At 48.1% G+C, this 17138-nt stretch overlaps 2 protein-coding genes across 5 annotated transcripts in view; one reads left to right on the top strand and one right to left on the bottom strand.

Annotated features, from left to right (window-relative positions):
* SRD5A1 (steroid 5 alpha-reductase 1) overlaps positions 1–7684 on the bottom strand; it is a 46580-nt gene extending 38896 nt beyond the window's left edge. For both annotated transcript variants that reach the window (XM_039522567.1, XM_039522566.1), the window contains exon 1: positions 7014–7684. In XM_039522567.1, coding sequence (XP_039378501.1) covers positions 7014–7327 — 314 coding nt within the window. In that variant the 5' untranslated portion in view covers positions 7328–7684. The remainder of the gene's footprint in view (positions 1–7013) is intronic.
* An 80-nt stretch (positions 7685–7764) lies between these two features.
* Positions 7765–17138, top strand: part of NSUN2 (NOP2/Sun RNA methyltransferase 2) — a 52074-nt gene continuing 42700 nt past the window's right edge. The window contains exons 1-5 of one of the 3 annotated variants that reach the window (XM_039522565.1): positions 7765–7940; positions 8478–8635; positions 9449–9553; positions 13179–13284; positions 15192–15263. In XM_039522565.1, coding sequence (XP_039378499.1) covers positions 8580–8635; positions 9449–9553; positions 13179–13284; positions 15192–15263 — 339 coding nt within the window. In that variant the 5' untranslated portion in view covers positions 7765–7940; positions 8478–8579. Of the gene's footprint in view, positions 7941–8028; positions 8222–8477; positions 8636–9448; positions 9554–13178; positions 13285–15191; positions 15264–17138 lie in introns of those variants that run through there. The other 2 variants (XM_039522564.1, XM_039522563.1) reach the window with 2 other exon arrangements.

Genomic DNA, 17138 nt, shown 5'->3' with positions numbered 1-17138 from the left:
ATGGCTGACAAGTGAGTCACCTAGAATTATTCAACTTTAAACTTCTCTTCACTATTCAGCAAAACAGCAGGTTCTTCACTCTCATCAGCCATACACTTTGGATGATGTTGCCATTTTAACTAAAAGTTAGCTGTAGAACTTAAAGATGTTGCAGATTCATGGTATTCTTCAAAAATTTTCCATCGTGCTGCCACAAACTCAGCTAGCGAGTTCAGCAGTGTCACAGCTGTGCCTAAGTCTATTGTTTCAGACTGTGGAAGTTGACCTGTTTTGTTTATTCTTGTACAGATACTACTCCAAAATGTTGTCATAAATGCTGTCTCCAAACAATCCATGGTTTCAACAAATGAGTTTGCCCCTGCTTGTGTGTCACTCTTCTGCAGTGTCTGCGCCAACAGCCTGAAGTACAGATTTGTAGCTTTTGTAGTTGCATGATAAACTGCAAAGTGCATCTGTTTGAGCTCTCTTACTGGCCTCAGATAGCTCCTCATTCATAGAATCTCACAAGAGGCCCTAGTAATAAGTTGATCCTGTGAAAAAGCGCATGTAGTTTTTGGACAAATCTAAAAACTGATTGCATCAGTGCACGACTCTGTCAGCAACACCACATAGGTCATGAATTGGATGTAGACTCGGGTGTACACACTCACATCATTCATTGGATGTACACTGCTTTCTCACTGATTGCAATTACCTGAACGTGCACACCAGAAAAAGTGCCAGACATGTTACTAGCTGTAGTGAGGTGGCCTGGCTCCCAGCCGCCCCAGAGAGGGACGAGCCTCTCCGGATGCCAAAGTGGGCGGAGCCACTGGAGCCTGCGCCTGCCCCCCAGAGGTCAAGGACCGGAAGTATAAAAGCCCAACTCCAGGGCTCAGAAGCTGCCTGGCCGCCGGAGAGGCCGGACACTGGTGCCTTAACTCCCGCTGGAGAGACTCCTGCTGCCTGTGACCGCCCCGAGGACTGGCCATACCCGTTGAGGCCGGACGCCGACCAGACGCTGGAGGAGCCAGTAAGCCTACCAGAGAGAAGAGACTCAGAGGAGCTGCCCAGCTTACCGCTCACAGAGTACCCCCAGGAGCCCATGGTGCTCGAGGCCGTAGAAGACGCCGACCAGATGCAGGTATTGATAGAGGGGGAGGTCGGAAGTAGCCTGGGGGGAGCTGACTCTAGTCTGGCTGTGGCACACCCAGAGCTGATGTCAGTGGGGATCCTGGCCGCCACACACTGACATAAGAACATAAGAACGGCCGTACCGGGTCAGACCAAAGGTCCATCTAGCCCAGTGTCTGTCTACCGACAGTGGCCAATGCCAGGTGCCCCAGAAGGAGTGAACCTAACAGGCAATGATCAAGTGATCTCTCTCCTGCCATCCATCTGCATCCTCTGCTGAACAGAGGCGAGGGACACCATTCCTTACCTATCCTGGCTAATAGCCATTTATGGACTTAACCACCATGAATTTATCCAGTTCTCTTTTAAAACTGTTATAGTCCTAGCCTTCACAACCTCCTCAGGTAAGGAGTTCCACAAGTTGACTGCGCGCTGCGTGAAGAACTTTCTTTTATTTGTTTTAAACCTGCTGCCTATTAATTTCATTTGGTGACCCCTAGTTCTTGTATTATGGGAATAAGTAAATAACTTTTCCTCATCTACTTTCTCCACATCACTCATGATTTTATATACCTCTATCATACCCCCCTTAGTCTCCTCTTTTCCAAGCTGAAGAGTCCTAGCCTCTTAAATCATTCCTCATATGGGGACCCTCTCCAAACCCCTAATCATTTTAGTTGCCCTTTTCTGAACCTTTTCTAGTGCTAGAATATCTTTTTTGAGGTGAGGAGACCACATCTGTACACAGTATTCGAGATGTGGGCGTACCATGGATTTATATAAGGGCAATAATATATTCTCAGTCTTATTCTCTATCCCCTTTTTAATGATTCCTAACATCCTGTTTGCTTTTTTGACCGCCTCTGCACACTGCGTGGACATCTTCAGAGAACTATCCACGATGACTCCAAGATCTTTTTCCTGACTCGTTGTAGCTAAATTACCCCCATCATATTGTATGTATAGTTGGGATTATTTTTTCCAATGTGCATTACTTTACATCTATCCACATTAAATTTCATTTGCCATTATGTTGCCCAATCACTTAGTTTTGTGAGATCTTTTTGAAGTTCTTCACAATCTGCTTTGGTCTTAACTATCTTGAGTAGTTTAGTATCATCTGCAAACTTTGCCACATCACTGTTTACCCCTTTCTCCAGATCATTTATGAATAAATTTAATAGGATTGGTCCTAGGACTGACCCTTGGGGAACACCACTAGTTACCCCTCTCCATTCTGAGTATTTACCATTAATTCCTACCCTTTGTTCCCTGTCTTTTAACCAGTTCTCAATCCATGAAAGGACCTTCCCTTTTATCCCATGACAGCTAAATTTACATAATTTACAGCTTAATTTTGGTGAGGGACCTTGTCAAAGGCTTTCTGGAAATCTAAGTACACTAAGTCCACTGGATCCCCCTTGTCCACATGTTTGCTGACCCCTTTCAAAGAACTCTAATAGATTAGTAAGACACGATTTCCCTTTACAGAAACCATGTTGACTATTGCTCAACAGTTTGTTTTTCTATGTGTCTGACAATTTTATTCTTAACTATTGTTTCGACTAATTTGCCAGGTACCGACGTTAGACTTACCGGTCTGTAATTGCCGGGATCACCTCTAGAGCCCTTTTTAAATATTGGCATTACATTAGCTAACTTCCAATCATTGGGTACCGAAGCCGATTTAAAGGACAGGTTACAAACCTTAGTGAATAGTCCCGCAACTTCACATTTGAGTTCTTTCAGAACTCTTGGGTAAATGTCATCTGGTCCTGGTGACTTGTTAATGTTGAGTTTATCAATTAATTCTGAAACCTCCTCTAGTGACACTTCAATCTGTGACAATTCCTCAGATTTGTCACCTACAAAAGCCAGCTCAGGTTTGGGAATCTCCCTAACATCCTCAGCCGTGAAGACTGAAGCAAAGAATCCATTTAGTTTCTCTGCAATGACTTTATCGTCTTTAAGCGCTCCTTTTGTATTTTGATCGTCAAGGGGCCCCACTGGTTGTTTAGCAGGCTTCCTGCTTCTGATGTACTTAAAAAACATTTTGTTATTACCTTTGGAGTTTTTGGCAAGCCGTTCTTCAAATTCCTCTTTGGCTTTTCTTATTACACTCTTGCACTTAAGTTGGCAGTGTTTATGCTCCTTTCTATTTGCCTCACTAGGATTTGACTTCCACTTTTTAAAGGAAGTCTTTTTATCTCTCACTGCTTCTTTTACATGGTTGTTAAGTAAAACCATGGTGGCTCTTTTTTAGTTCTTTTACTGTTTCTTAATTTGGGGTATACATTGAAGTTGAGCCTCTATTATGGTGTCTTTAAAAAGCGCCCATGCAGCTTGCAGGGATTTCACTTTAGTCACTGTACCTTTTAACTTTTGTTTAACTAACACCCTCATTTTTGTATAGTTCCCCCTTTTGAAATTAAATGCCACAGTGCTGGGCTGTTGAGATGTTCTTCCCACCACAGGGATGTTGAATGCTATTGTATTATGGTCAATATTTCCAAGCGGTCCTGCTATAGTTACTTCTTGGACCAGCTCCTGCACTCCACTCAGGATTAAATCTAGAGTTGCCTCTCCCCTTGGGGGCTCCCATACCAGCTGCTCTATGAAGCAGTCATTTAAAGTATCGAGAAATTTGCATTTCGTGCTGAAGTGAAATGTTCCCAGTCAATATGGGGATAACAAATCCCCCACTATTATTGGGTTCTTAATTTTGATAGCCTCTCTAATTTCCCTTAGCATTTCATCATCACTATTACTGTCCTGGTCAGGTGGTTGATAATAGATCCCTAATGTTATATTTTTATTAGAGCATGACATTTTATTAGAGTCATGAAACTGGTTTTCAAAGCTTCTCTAATGCGCAGCGCGCCCTGCTGTGGTCTTCTAACCGCCCTGGTGTCCGGCTGTGCTTAACCAGCGGCCAGGCGATCTGTCTCAACCTCCCACCTTGCCATAAGCATCTCCCCCTTACTCTCACAGATAGTGAAGTGCACAGCAAGCAGTAATAACAGAGGTGTCATCTGGCCTTCAACCCCCCTCCTGGGGTCTTAGATTACATGCTCAGGTATGCTCCCTTCCCCAAGGCAGGCCGTCCCAGCACAACTCCCCTGCAACCTTCCCAGGTCAATATTCCCCACTCAGCATTCACATAACAGATCAAGAACATTCCCATTTCGTCACACAAGCTTCCATAGGGCTATCATCACCCGCTTGTGAACTGTGAGGGCTGCTCTCATCTTGGTATTTTTGCGCTTCAGGGCAGAGGAAAGCAAGTCACAAAGTCCCATGAAAGTGCCCTTACGCACGCGAAAGTTTCGCAGCCACTGGGAAGCATCCCAGACCTGCAACACTATGCGGTCCCACCAGTCTGTGCCTGTTTCCTGGGCCCAGAATTGGCGTTCCACGGCATGAACCTGCCCCATTACCACCATGATGTCCAAATTGCCAGGGCCTGTGCTTTGAGAGAAGTCTGTGTCCATGTCCTCATCGCTCTCGTCACCACGCTGCCGTCACCTCCTCATCTGCTGTTGAAGTTTCCAGTGCTGCATATACTGCAGGATAATGAGCATGGTATTTACAGTGCTCATAACTGCTGCAGTGATCTGAGCGGTGATCATGCTTGCTGTGGTATGGCGTCTGCGCGGAAAAAAAGGCACTAAACTATTGTCTGCCATTGCTCTCACGGAGGGGGGGGCAACTGACGACATGGCTTACAGGGTTAGCTTATAGGGAATTAAAATCAACAAAGGGGGCGGGATTTCATCAAGGAGAAACACACACACAACTGTCACACCAAAGCCTGGCCAGTCATGAAACTGTTTTTCAAAGCCTTTGTGATGTGCAGTGCGTCTTGCTGTGCTCTTTTAAGCGCAAACATCCTAGTCAGCAAACAGCGCCAGCGAGCTTTTAAATGTCCAAAGGCACATTCTACCACCGTTCTGCACTTACTCAGCCTATAGTTGAACTGCTCCTTACTACTGTCCAGGCTTCATGAGTGAGGGGAGGTGCGATCGTGTGGTGCTGCGACTGGGAGAGCAGCCTGAGGCAAAAACCTCCAGCTCGCATGATATTCCAGGCATGACTGAATCACCATTAGACAAAACTTAAAGAACAGAATGACCTGGAGTCACTCCCATTTATGTCCAGGCGCCCCCAACCGATGTCACCGAGGTCGGCCAGGAGTACCCATGAGACAACAACGTTAACAGTTGTATCGCACCAACTGCCGCCGGCAAGGCAAGGCAACGAGATGCTGCTGTGTAGCACTGCAGTACCACGTCTACCAGCAGCACCCAGGAGATGTACAGTGTCACTGAGCTGAGTGGGCTCCATGCTTGCTGTGGTATGCAGTCTGCACGGGTAACCCAGGAAAAAAAGCAAGAAATGATTGTTTGCTGTTGCTTTCACAGAGGGATGGAGGGAGGGGGGCCTGACGACATGTACCCAGAACCACCCGTGACAATGTTTTTGCCCCATCGGGCACTTGGAATTCTGGGTTGAGTTCCCATGGGCGGCAGAGACTGCGGGAACTGTGGGATAGCTACCCAGAGTGCAATGCTCCTAAAGTCGACGCTAGCCTCGGTACTGTGGACGCAGTCCGCCAACTTAGTGCACTTAGTGGGGACACACACAATCGACTGTATCAAATCGATTTCTAAAAAAAAAATCGACTTCCATTAAATCGACCTAATTTCGTAGTGTAGACATACCCAGGGTGAGGTAGTGACCAGATATCAAATGTGAAAAATTTTAACAGGGCTGAGAAGTAATAGGTACCTATATACGGAAAAGCCTTGAATACTGGGCCTGTCCCTATAAAATCAGGACACCTGGTCATCCTAGGACAGTGGTTTTCAAATGGAATGAAAGGCACTGTATCGCAGCGGCTCTCATCAGCACCGCCGACCTGGCCATTAAAAGTCTCGTTGGTGGAACAATGACATGGTCTCTGCGTGCTGCCCTCGCCCTGAGCACCAGTTCCTCACCAATTGGAGCTGGTTGGGGATGGTGCCTGCAGACAAGAGCCGCACAGAGCTGCTTGCGCGCCGTTGCTTAGGAGGCTGACCTGCTGCTGGCCGCTTCTGCGGCACAACATGGTCTGCGGTGCCAAGACAGCAGGAAGTCTGCCTTAGCATCCCCGCTGCACCGCTGACAGGGAACCACTTGAGGTAAGTCCATGCCCCAATCCCCTGCCCCAGCCCTGAGCCCCTTCCTGCACTCCAACTCCCTCATCCCTGGCCCCACACCAGAGCCTACACCCCCAGCCCAGGGCCCTGACTCCCTCTCATAACCCAGCCCCCTGCTCCAGCCCTCTCCTACACCCCAACCCCCTCATCCCTGGCCCCACCCCCAGCCCAGCATCCTGACCCCCTCCCCTACCCCCTGCATCCCTCATTCCTAGTCCCACCCCACAACCCTCACCCCCACACCCTGCGCCCCTCCCACAACCCAAACCCCTCCTCCCCAGGTCTGTTGGATCACGGGCATCAACAAATTTTCTTCAACTGGGTCGACAGAAAAAAAAAATGGAAAACCACTGCCCTAGAGCGAAGTCACAAGAGCAAGGGGCTCTTCGAGATGACATCACCACCTTCCACACCAATGCCTGGCAAATCTTGTCCCTTTTTTGTCTCAGGGCCAAACCTGGACAAACTCGCAGGCTAGGCTGAGCCTCCCAGCTAGGATGACCAAACAGCAAATGTGAAAAATCGGGACAGGATACGGGGTGTGTTTGTGTGTGTGTAAGAGGAGCCTATATAAGAAAAATACCCCAAAATTAGGACTGTCCCTATAGAATCGGGACATCTGGTCACCCTACTCCCGGCAGAAGCTGGGGCTTCCCCTCCCCGCTCCGCCCGAGGGACAAGCCGCGGGAGCCGCGCTGGTACCTGTGTGCGTAGTGCCCGATGAAGAGCGCCAGCAGGACCCGGTTCGGCCACTCGGAGACGCGGGCCGCGCCGCTGAAGAGGCTCAGCCCCAGCGGGACCAGCAGCGCCGGCAGCTCCTGCAGAAGCCAGGCCAGGCGGGCGGGCACAAGGCAGCCGAGGCGGCGCGTGGAGTAGCGCCCGTACGGCATCCACACGAAGCGCAGCAGCAGGGCGGAGAGCGCCCCCATGCCCACCATCCCGTAGGACAGGCTGACCAGCAGCCGCCGCTCCTCCGGCCCCGCCCGCCGCTGCCACAACCCGCCCGCCGCCTCCATGGCCGCGCGCGCTCCGCCCCAACCGGCCGCTGCCGCAGCGCCGCGCGCGCGGGGAGCAACGGCGGGGTTTGGCCACGCGGCACCAACCAGACAACTATGTGGCCACGGCGCTGTGCTAGCACCGGGGCCGGCAGCAGGGTGGCTCGTCGCGGTAGGGACAGCGGCGCAGAGCCAGAGCCCCACCCAGCGACCTGCCCTCGCCCTGGGCAGCGATCGCGCCACACAGACGCCACGTGCGGAGAGGCGCTATTTGGGGGCGTGTCCTTGGGCGGGTTCTGACGCAGCTTTTCATCCACATAGGACGGCAGGAGTCAGGTGCCCGATCTGTGCAAACATTGATTGGAGAAGCGGGTCTGTCAATCATGTAGATTAGCCAATACAAAAGTGAGACATCGGGCAACGCCCCTGCCCTTATTGCCTCATGTAGGCGGCACACAGGCGCCGAAGGACAGCACGCCCATGGGCTGTCCCTGATAAGCCCTAGTCCAAAAATATGAAACCATGAATCCGCGCAAGTGACGCAGAGATGTCCCCCCGCCAGGCAGACCCTGGTTCATTAAAATAAAGGCGCTTCCCGCTGGCGGCTGGCTCAACGAGGGAGAAAATTAGCACAGTTGAGTTTATGTTGCAGGCGAATTCGCGGACAGCCCTTGGGGGCTTTCCATGCAGGGCGGTCAGCTGGCAAGGACCCCGCGCAGGCCACCGCATGTGCCACGTGACAGCATCGGGTGACGGCTGCTCTTCGGCTGCGGGAAAATCGCTCTGTGGCGCGCGGTAGCAGCCGGTTTCGTGCGGCGCGCGGGCGCGATGGGCCGCAGGCAGCGCAACCGCCAAAGGCAGCAGCAGCGCCGCGAGCGGGGAGGCGGCGGGGACGGGCAGGGCCGGGAGCAGGCGGTGAGCAGCGGCCCGGCCGGGCCGGGCGGGGCGGGGCGGGGTGGCGCTAAGCTGTAGCCGATTCACTGACGCCGCGAAGGCCCCGTGGCCGAGCCCCCGCGTCCCGCGCACGCAGCGGCTGCTCGGGCCCGGGGCGCGCGAAGGGTCCCTGAGACCCCCCGGAGCGCCCTCTCCCCAACCCGGGAGCCGCGCCCGGGGGACGAGCTGCGCCCCTGCCCCGCGCCGTGTCTGACCCGCTCGTCGCCGCCTCTTGCAGGGCTGGGAAGGCGGCTACCCCGATATCGTCAAGGAGAACGCGCTGTTCGAGCGCTACTACCGGGAGCTGCGGATCGTGCCCGAGGGCGAGTGGGAGCCGTTCATGGCGGCGCTGAGGGAGCCGCTCCCCGCCACCCTGCGCATCACCGGCTACAAGAGGTGAGCGCGGCCCGCGGGGAGGGGCCGGTCGCGGGGCGCAGGAAGCGCCCAGCAAAAGGCCGCTGCTGCGGAGGGTGGGGGGAGCTGAACGCGCCCGCTAGGGGGCGCCGATGGCGCGGTACAGGGCAGCGGTGTCAGCCCCTGTGGTTCGGCATCCGCCCCCCGCTGTTACTCCTGCCAGGGGGTGGGTCCGGTCCGGTGCGGGGAGGGGGGTTGTCGTGGGGGTATTTTCTTTCTTCGGGGCAATCTGTAACTACTTTCATCTGTAGGGTAGAGATGGCAATGGTGGGAAAAAGCTGCCCCAGGTGAGAGGGGTTTATGGCTCTATAATTAGTTCTTCATTCCTCTATTTACTGTTTGCACATCCCCTGACCAGTGCCCCCAGCAACAGGAGCAGCAGCACGGAATTGCACTACTACACATAGCACTTCACCCAACAGGAGTAGCAAAGTGAAACTGGCGTCAGCCTCGCTGTGTTGTTGCTGGAGCTGCTGGGCAGATGGTGTATGCAGGGCCATCAACAAAAGTGTGATCTTGCTTCTTAAAGTAGGAAGGGGAAAATCTGGGAGAAATGGGAGAAAATTGACGATAAAGCAGAGTGATATGATCTGTACTACTTGTTCATTGGTAATGTACATAATTTTGGGGTCAATATTGGTTACTTGCTTTCTGGGCCATGAGGGGTTCAGAACACTATGAAGTTGGTGCACTCAGCCCCAGATTGAAGTGTTATACTCAGAACAGTTTTGTTTCATTGCACTCTTCAAATCAATCAACTTTTTTTTAATCAAAAACATTTTGTTCTTTCTTTAGCCATGCAAAAGAAATTCTGCACTGCTTGAAGAACAAGTATTTCAAGGAGTTGCAGGACCTGGTAGTTGATGGGCAAAAAATTGAAGTGCCACAACCACTAAAGTGGTAAGAAAACTAAGACACTTTGTAAACTCAGGATATATTGTTTCAAGAATTCAGCTTGCTCTCTTCCTTTTTTACCTTATCTCATAATTAACATATATACAATTAGTAGTGGAATTCACTGATCTTAAAGTTGAACCCTGGATTTGGCTAATATTTTTTTCTTGAAAGATACCCACTGGCTAATCAAATCTTAATGCATATAACTAATCACCCTTTTAGCATTAGACATAATTTTTATAAATATTATAACTTTCTTGGTGCTACTCAAAATGGATTTAAGGTGCTCAATAGTACTGTTTTGGCAAATATTTCTCCATCACATTTTAATACCCAAAATGAAGTTTCTTGTAGAATTAATTTTTTTTACATCATATTTTTTTTAGTAAAAGGAAGACGCCACATAGTTATTTGAAAAGTTACGAGTGATCACCAAGGATTATTATAACTGAATAGAAAAAGATCTGAGGGAGGGGAGAATCTCTATTTTTCAGTTCATTTTTCAGAATCAGTCTTAATTTGTCTGATTGTGGAGCTAAGTTCCCTCTAAGCTGTGCAGCCATGCAGCAGCATATTAACCATCGTGCAGGTGCTCAGGGCTATGGCTTCTCCCCCGGACCTGCCTTGGCCACAGGAGAGATGCCTCAACCTGGCCCAGACCTGCCGCAGACAGGGAAGAGGCATGGAATCTCAGGGTTGGAAGGGACCTCAGGAGGTCATCTAGTCCAACCCCCTGCTCAAAGCAGGACCAAACCCAACTAAATCATCCCAGCCAGGGCTTTGTCAAGCCTGACCTTAAAAACCTCTAAGGAAGGAGATTCCACCACCTCCCTAGGTAACCCAAACCAGTGCTTCACCACCCTACTAGTGAAAAAGTTTTTCCTAATGTCCAACCTAAACCTCCCCCTCTGCAACTTGAGACCATTACTTCTTGTTCTGTCATCTTCTACCACTGAGAACAGTCTAGATCCATCCTCTTTGGAACCCCCTTTCAGGTAGTTGAAAGCAGCCTCTCTTCATAAGTCATGTGCTCCATCCCCCTAATCGTTTTTGTTGCTCTCCGCTGGACTCTCTCCAATTTATCCACATCTTTCTTGTAGTGTGGGGCCCAAAACTGGACACAGTACTCCAAATGAGGCCTCACCAGTGCTGAATAGAGGGGAATGATCACGTCCCTCAATCTGCTGGAAATGCCCCTACTTATACAACCCAAAATGCCATTAGCCTTCTTGGCAACTGGGGCACACTGTTGACTCATATTCAGCTTTTCGTCCACTGTAACCCTTAGGTCCTTTCCTGCAGAACTGCTGCCCAGCCATTCGGTCCCTAGTCTGTAGCAGTGCATGGGATTCTTCCGTCCTAAGTGCAGGACTCTGCACTTGTCCTTGTTGAACCTCATCAAATTTCTTTTGGCCCAATCCTCTAATTTGTCTAGGTCCCTCTGTATCCTATCCCTACCTTCCAGCGTATCAACCACTCCTCCCAGTTTAGTGTCATCTGCAAACTTGCTAAGGGTGCAGTCCACACCATCCTCCAGATCGTTAATGAAGATATTGAACAAAACCGGCCTCAGCACCGACGTTTGGGGCACTCCACTTGATACCGGCTGCCAACTAGACATGGAACCATTGATCACTACCCGTTGAGCCCGACCATCTAGCCAGTTTTCTATCGACCTTACCGTCCATTCATCCAGCTCATACTTTTTTAACTTGCTGGCAAGAATACTGTGGGAGACTGTATCAAAGGCTTTGCCAAAGTCCAGAAATAACACATCCACTGCTTTCCCCTCATCCACAGAGGTGGTTATCTCATCATAGAAAGCAATTAGGTTAATCAGGCATGACTTGCCCTTGGTGAATCCATGCTGACTGTTCCTGATCACTTTCCCCTCCTTTAAGTGGTTCAGAATTGATTCCTTGAGGACCTGTTCCATGATTTTTCCAGGGACTGAGGTGAGACTGACTGGCCTGTAGTTCCCTGGATCTTCCTTCTTCCCTTTTTTAAAGATGGGGCACTATATTAGCTTTTTTCCAGCCATCCGGGACCTCCCCCGATCACCATGATTTTTCAAAGATAATGGCCAATGGCTCTGCAACCTCATCGGCCAACTCCTTTAGCACCCTCGGATGCAGTGCATCCGGCCCCATGGACTTGTGCTCGTCCAGCTTTTCTAAATAGTCCCGAATTACTTCTTTCTCCACAGAGAGCTGGTCACCTCCTCCCCATACCGTGCTGCAGAGTGCAGCTGTCTGGGAGCTGACCTTGTCTGTGAAGACAGAGGTAAAAAAAGCACTGAGTACACTAGCTTTCTCCACATCCTCTGTCACTAGGTTCCCTCCCTCATTGAGCAAAGGGCCCACACTTTCCTTGACTTTCTTCTTGTTGCTAACATACCTGAAGAAACCCTTCTTGTTGCAGCTAGCCGGAGATGTTAGGAGTAACTCCAAGTGTGATTTGGCCTTCCTAATTTCACTCCTGCATGCCTGAGCAATACTTTTATACTCCTCCCTGGTTATTTGTCCAATCTTCCACTTCTTGTAAGCTGTTTTTTTTGTGTTTAAGACGAGCAAGGATTTCACTGTTAAGCCAAGCTGGTCGCCTGCCATATTTACTTTTCTTCCTACACATCGGGATGGTTTGTTCCTGCAACCTCAATAAGGATTCTTTAAAATACAGCCAGCTTTATTTTAACATACCTCTCTGCCTCTCTTAGCTCCTCCAGAAGGGGAAGATGTGCCTATTTTGCGGCTCTGGCCCCAAAGCTTCAGCTGCAGGGAGAGGGGCCTCTTTCCCCCCCCCACCCCAGGTGCTGCTGGAGGGAGAGAAAGCTGGGGGAGTCCTCTCTCCCTGCTGTAGCCCTGGGGCAGCCTGCACCCCAAACCCCTCATTCCTGGCCCCACTCCAGAGCCCACCCCCACATTCCTCTCCCACACCTCCCCTCAATCTCTTCCCCACCACATGAATTTTGTCTCCATATTGTTGTAACAAAATTCATTCCACACACGTGTGTGAAAAATTAGAGGGAATACTGTTGTGGTTTTACTTCGCTGTGTGCTGACCACCTGCCACAGCACAAGCAAAGTATAGTCCAGTGGAAGTTTTTGAGGCAGTGGTTTGTGTGATCTTTCTGATAGTCTGCTATGAATTACAGGCATATCCGTTGTTCGCTGTGATGTTGCTTTAGTGTAAAGATTAATAGCCGCCTCAGAAAGTGTATCCAGTACTGACATCATAGCTAGGAGCAGGAATATTATTTGATAATGTCCTGTTCTGTTGAGTTCACTCATTTTCTTACTGAGATCAGATGGTCCCGTGACAGATTTTGGCCTGGGTATCTGTGGTGTGGATTCAGCTAAGTGTTACAATGAAAGAGTCATAGTTACAGTTGTAGCAGAATTGTTTAAAGACTGGTATCTTAAATGTCTAATATTTCTCTGATTTGACCATCTTAAGTATTTTAATTTTGTACTGTATTCGGCACACTTCAGACAACTTGAATGTAAATAATTTGGACAGTTTATAAATCGCCTAAAGAAAAGTGGCTGTATATTTTCATTTAGAAAGATTTTTGAGGTTGCATTAGTTTGCGGTGAGTTTGCACTGGGTGTCTGTCTTTGTTTTACAGGTATCCGGAAGAGCTAGCATGGCACACTAACTTGAGCAGAAAAATCTTGCGGAAGTCACCACAGCTGGAAAAGTTTCATCAGTTTCTGGTTAGCGAGACAGAATGTGTAAGGTGTTTTTTTTTAAAAAATAAAATGTAACAAACGAATAAATGAATTGTGTCCAAAGCTGAATTTTCTTTTTAGAACTGGAACACTTTTTATTGGGAAGTGAAGGCTTGTCTATGTATTACTGATGAAGAGCTCTAGAGGGTGTGATTTGCAAAGCCCTAACGTGCTCCACTCCTAACTGCCCCATGTAGGAAGTGCTGATGCACTCTTAACAGGTCCCTAATTCAGGTTAATGCTAGCAGGATCTACGTGGGACAGTTAATATGAACTAGGTACTTTTTAGAGTGTGCCAGCAGGGTCTATCTGGGGCAGTTAGAGTGGCACATGTTAGCGTGCTTACAAATCACCCTGTGGTGTACTCTGCACACTAAGTAGACAATCCATGATAGTGATCGCTTAGTCTATAATTAGGGCTTCTGTTCTTGTGGGTTTTAATTTGATTTTTTGGATTTGTTTATGCTTGACTGGAGCCACTTTCTGTAGTTGCTTGCTCTTGAGTATCAAATACATCTCTAATCGTAAGGGAAAGAAGAAGTTTGAACAGGATAAAGTAATATTGTTGTTTGTTTGACTCATATTTGTCAGTTTTGTGTGACCCTGATATTTAAATTTGTAATGAAATTTAGAATGAATGAGTGTAATGTCAGAATGATGATTATTATTTGTTACCATAGTACTTAAGAGCCTTAGTCATGGAATAGCACACTATTGTGAATGGATATGAGCCAGGCAAGACTGTATTTAAGGCCAGAGAAAAAGATGTTGTAGTAATTGAGATGAGCACCTGGCTGAGAGATTTAGTTGTGTGAATGGATACGAAAGAATTTGTGAGGTTTAGACAGCCTAGACGCGAGGGCCTAGAGAAAGATCTGAAACTGTGATGATGCCCTGATTATAGGCCTGAGTGACAGGCAACATGGTGGCATTGAGGAAAGGTTTTTTTGGGGAAAATTAAGACATCTGTGTTAGCCATGTTGTGCTTGAGCTAGGCATCCATGAGGGAGAGGTCAGAGAGACATGCTGAGATTTTAAGTTTGGACAGAAGGATTTATGTCTGGAGGAGGGGAGAAAGAGAGATCTGTGAATCATTGGCAAAGAGATGGTAATTGAATTTATGATTGCAGATGAGATTAACCAGAGAAAAGGGGCAAGAGAAGGGCAGACTCAGGGCAGAGCCCTGTAGAATCCCCCCAGAAAGTTGGAATGGGAGATGAGGAGGATTCTCCAAAGGACATGTTGAAGAAGCAGTTAGAAGCCAAAGGAGGACAAGATTTCAAGACAAGTGTGATTGCTGGTGTCAAAGTTGGCTGACTTCAAGGAGGATGAGGATGTATTACTGGTTCTGAATTTTGTCTGAAAAGAGATTATTAGAAATTTTGGCAAGAGGCGTTTCAGTGGAGCGAAAGGGGCCAGATTGGAGAAGGTCTAGGATGAAATTGAAGGAAAGGAGCTCTAGACAGGGATTGTGGACTGTAGATTATAGTTCTGGAAATTTAGTAGTAGAAGGGAGATGGCACAGTTGTTGGAGAGACAAGTGCGGTGAAGGGTGGATTTTTTTAAGATGGGAGAGACTGAGACATGTTTATATTGTGAAAAGGAGTCGGGGGAAAGTTAAGGAAAAGAGGAATTAGAGGAATGAGTGTGAGAGATCAGAAGTTGGGATGGGGTCATTGGAGCAAGTGGAGTGGTTAAAGTAGGAGAGCAAAGGAGAAACTTTCTGCATTTGTGACAGGGAAGAAGGAAAAAGTTGTGGGAGGGGGACGGGGGAAAGTTGCATGGGGTTTTGTAGTACTGATTTTTTCAGTGCACGTTCATTTATACAGCACTATTACTATTTTATTATGAAGTAAATCACATTTGCATAAGATCTAATGGATACTGCACACATGTTCATTTTATTTTAGGGAAACATTAGTCGTCAAGAAGCTGTCAGTATGATCCCTCCTCTGCTGCTTAACGTTAATCCTCACCATAAGGTAATCTTTAAAGTCATGTGAGAACTGGAAGCCTTATAGGAAAAATAAGACAATTACAAACCCCATAGTATTTGTGTTGATGCTTTATTTGTTAGGACAGGCCATGTGTTCTGCATACAGAGATAGCAATGACTGTAGGCTCTAGTTCATGTATATTGAAAAATAAAAACTGATTTTTTTTAACTCTGTATGTTTAAGTTTTTGAATCCATTGCCTCCATCCTTCAAAAAATATTTTATCTTGGAAATTTAACTGTATTCATGTATATTCCCCCCTTCCTTTTCTGTGGCTTTCTCTGTTTATAATATTGTCACCTTTTTTAAGCTCTCCACTGTGGCTCATTTTTTCATTTTGAGCAAAAGCGATTTAGGAGCATTGTTTTGTTTGGCTTGGAGTGCTATCAACACCACAAGATGTGTGAATCAATCCAGGGTGGTGGTGGTTATATTTCAAGATGGTTACCAATTAACTCAAGGTAGTTGATATGTTTGTAAAGGTTAATTAGGCACTTCCCATATGTTTGTCCCATGCGGGGAACAAAGGGTTGAAATAAATGGTCAGTTTTCAGAGTGGAGAGGAGTAAATAGTGGTGTCCCCACAGGTGTCTGTACTGGGACCAGTGCTGTTCAACATATTCATAAAAGAGCTGGAAAAAAGGGTAAATGGTGAGGTGGCAAAAATTGCAGATGATACAAAACCACTCAAGATAGTTTCTCAGTCTGCTTCGGACCTAGAGTTACAAAGGGATCTCACAAAACTGGGTGACTGGACAGATGAAATTCATGCAAAGCAATGCACATTGGAAAATGTAATCCCAACTATACATACAAAATGGTGGAGTCTAAATTATCTGTTACTACTCAAGAAAGAGATCTTGGAGTCATTGTGGATAGTTCTCTGAAAACATGCATGCAATGTACAGCGGCAGTCAAAAAAAGCTACGAGAATATTGGGAATCATTAAGAAAGGGATAGATGATAAGACAGGAAATATATTTAAGGCTACATTTTAGTCATGGGTATTTTTAGTAAAAGTAATGGACAGGTTCTGGACAGCAAACAAAAATTCATGGCCCGTGACTTGTCCATGACTTGTACTATATACCCCTGACTAAATCTTGGGTGCTTCGAGGGGCAGGGGGGTGAACGCACGGGGCGCAGCCCAGGACCATCACGGCTGCTTGGGGTGGGTGGGGGCTTGGCGGGTCTGGCAGGCTCCTTGTGGCTCCCCGGAAGCGGTGTCATGTCCCTCGGCTCCTAGGGCCGGGAACTGCGGCCAATGGGAGCTGTGGGGTCAACGCCTGCAGGTGGAGGCAGCACATGGAGCTGTCTGGCCTCACCTCAACCTAGCATGTCGCCGCTTCTGGAGAGCCTCCTGAGGTAAGCACCGCCTGGAGCCCTAATCCTCTCCCACACCCCAACCCCCAGCCCCAGTTCTGAGCACTCTCCCACACCCAAACTCCTGCTGCTGCTGGGTGGAGGGAGGGTGCGATGGCCCGAGACTGCCCCAGCAGCAGCTCCCGGGCCAGTCGCATTGGCCACAGCAGAATCCATGACTTTGTGACAGATTTGCAACCATAATCATATTGCGCCTGTATAAATCCATGGTACGCCCACATCTTGAATACTGTGTGCAGATGTGGTCATCCTATCTCAAAAAAGATATATCGGAATTGGAAAAGCTTCAGAAAAGGGCAACAAAAATGATTAGGGCTATTGAACAGCTTCCATATCAGGAAAGATTAATTGGATTTGGACTTTTCAGCTTGAAAAAGAGATGACTAAGGGGGGGATGTGATAGAGGTCTATAAAATCATGACTGGTATGGAGAAAGTAAATAAGTGTTATTTACTCCTCATAACACAAGAACTAGGGG

Source organism: Mauremys reevesii, linkage group 2, assembly GCF_016161935.1.
Source record: "Mauremys reevesii isolate NIE-2019 linkage group 2, ASM1616193v1, whole genome shotgun sequence".
Classification (NCBI taxonomy): Eukaryota; Metazoa; Chordata; order Testudines; family Geoemydidae; genus Mauremys; species Mauremys reevesii.
Note: the sequence above shows the minus strand (reverse complement) of the source record. Positions and strands in the feature narration are given on the sequence as shown.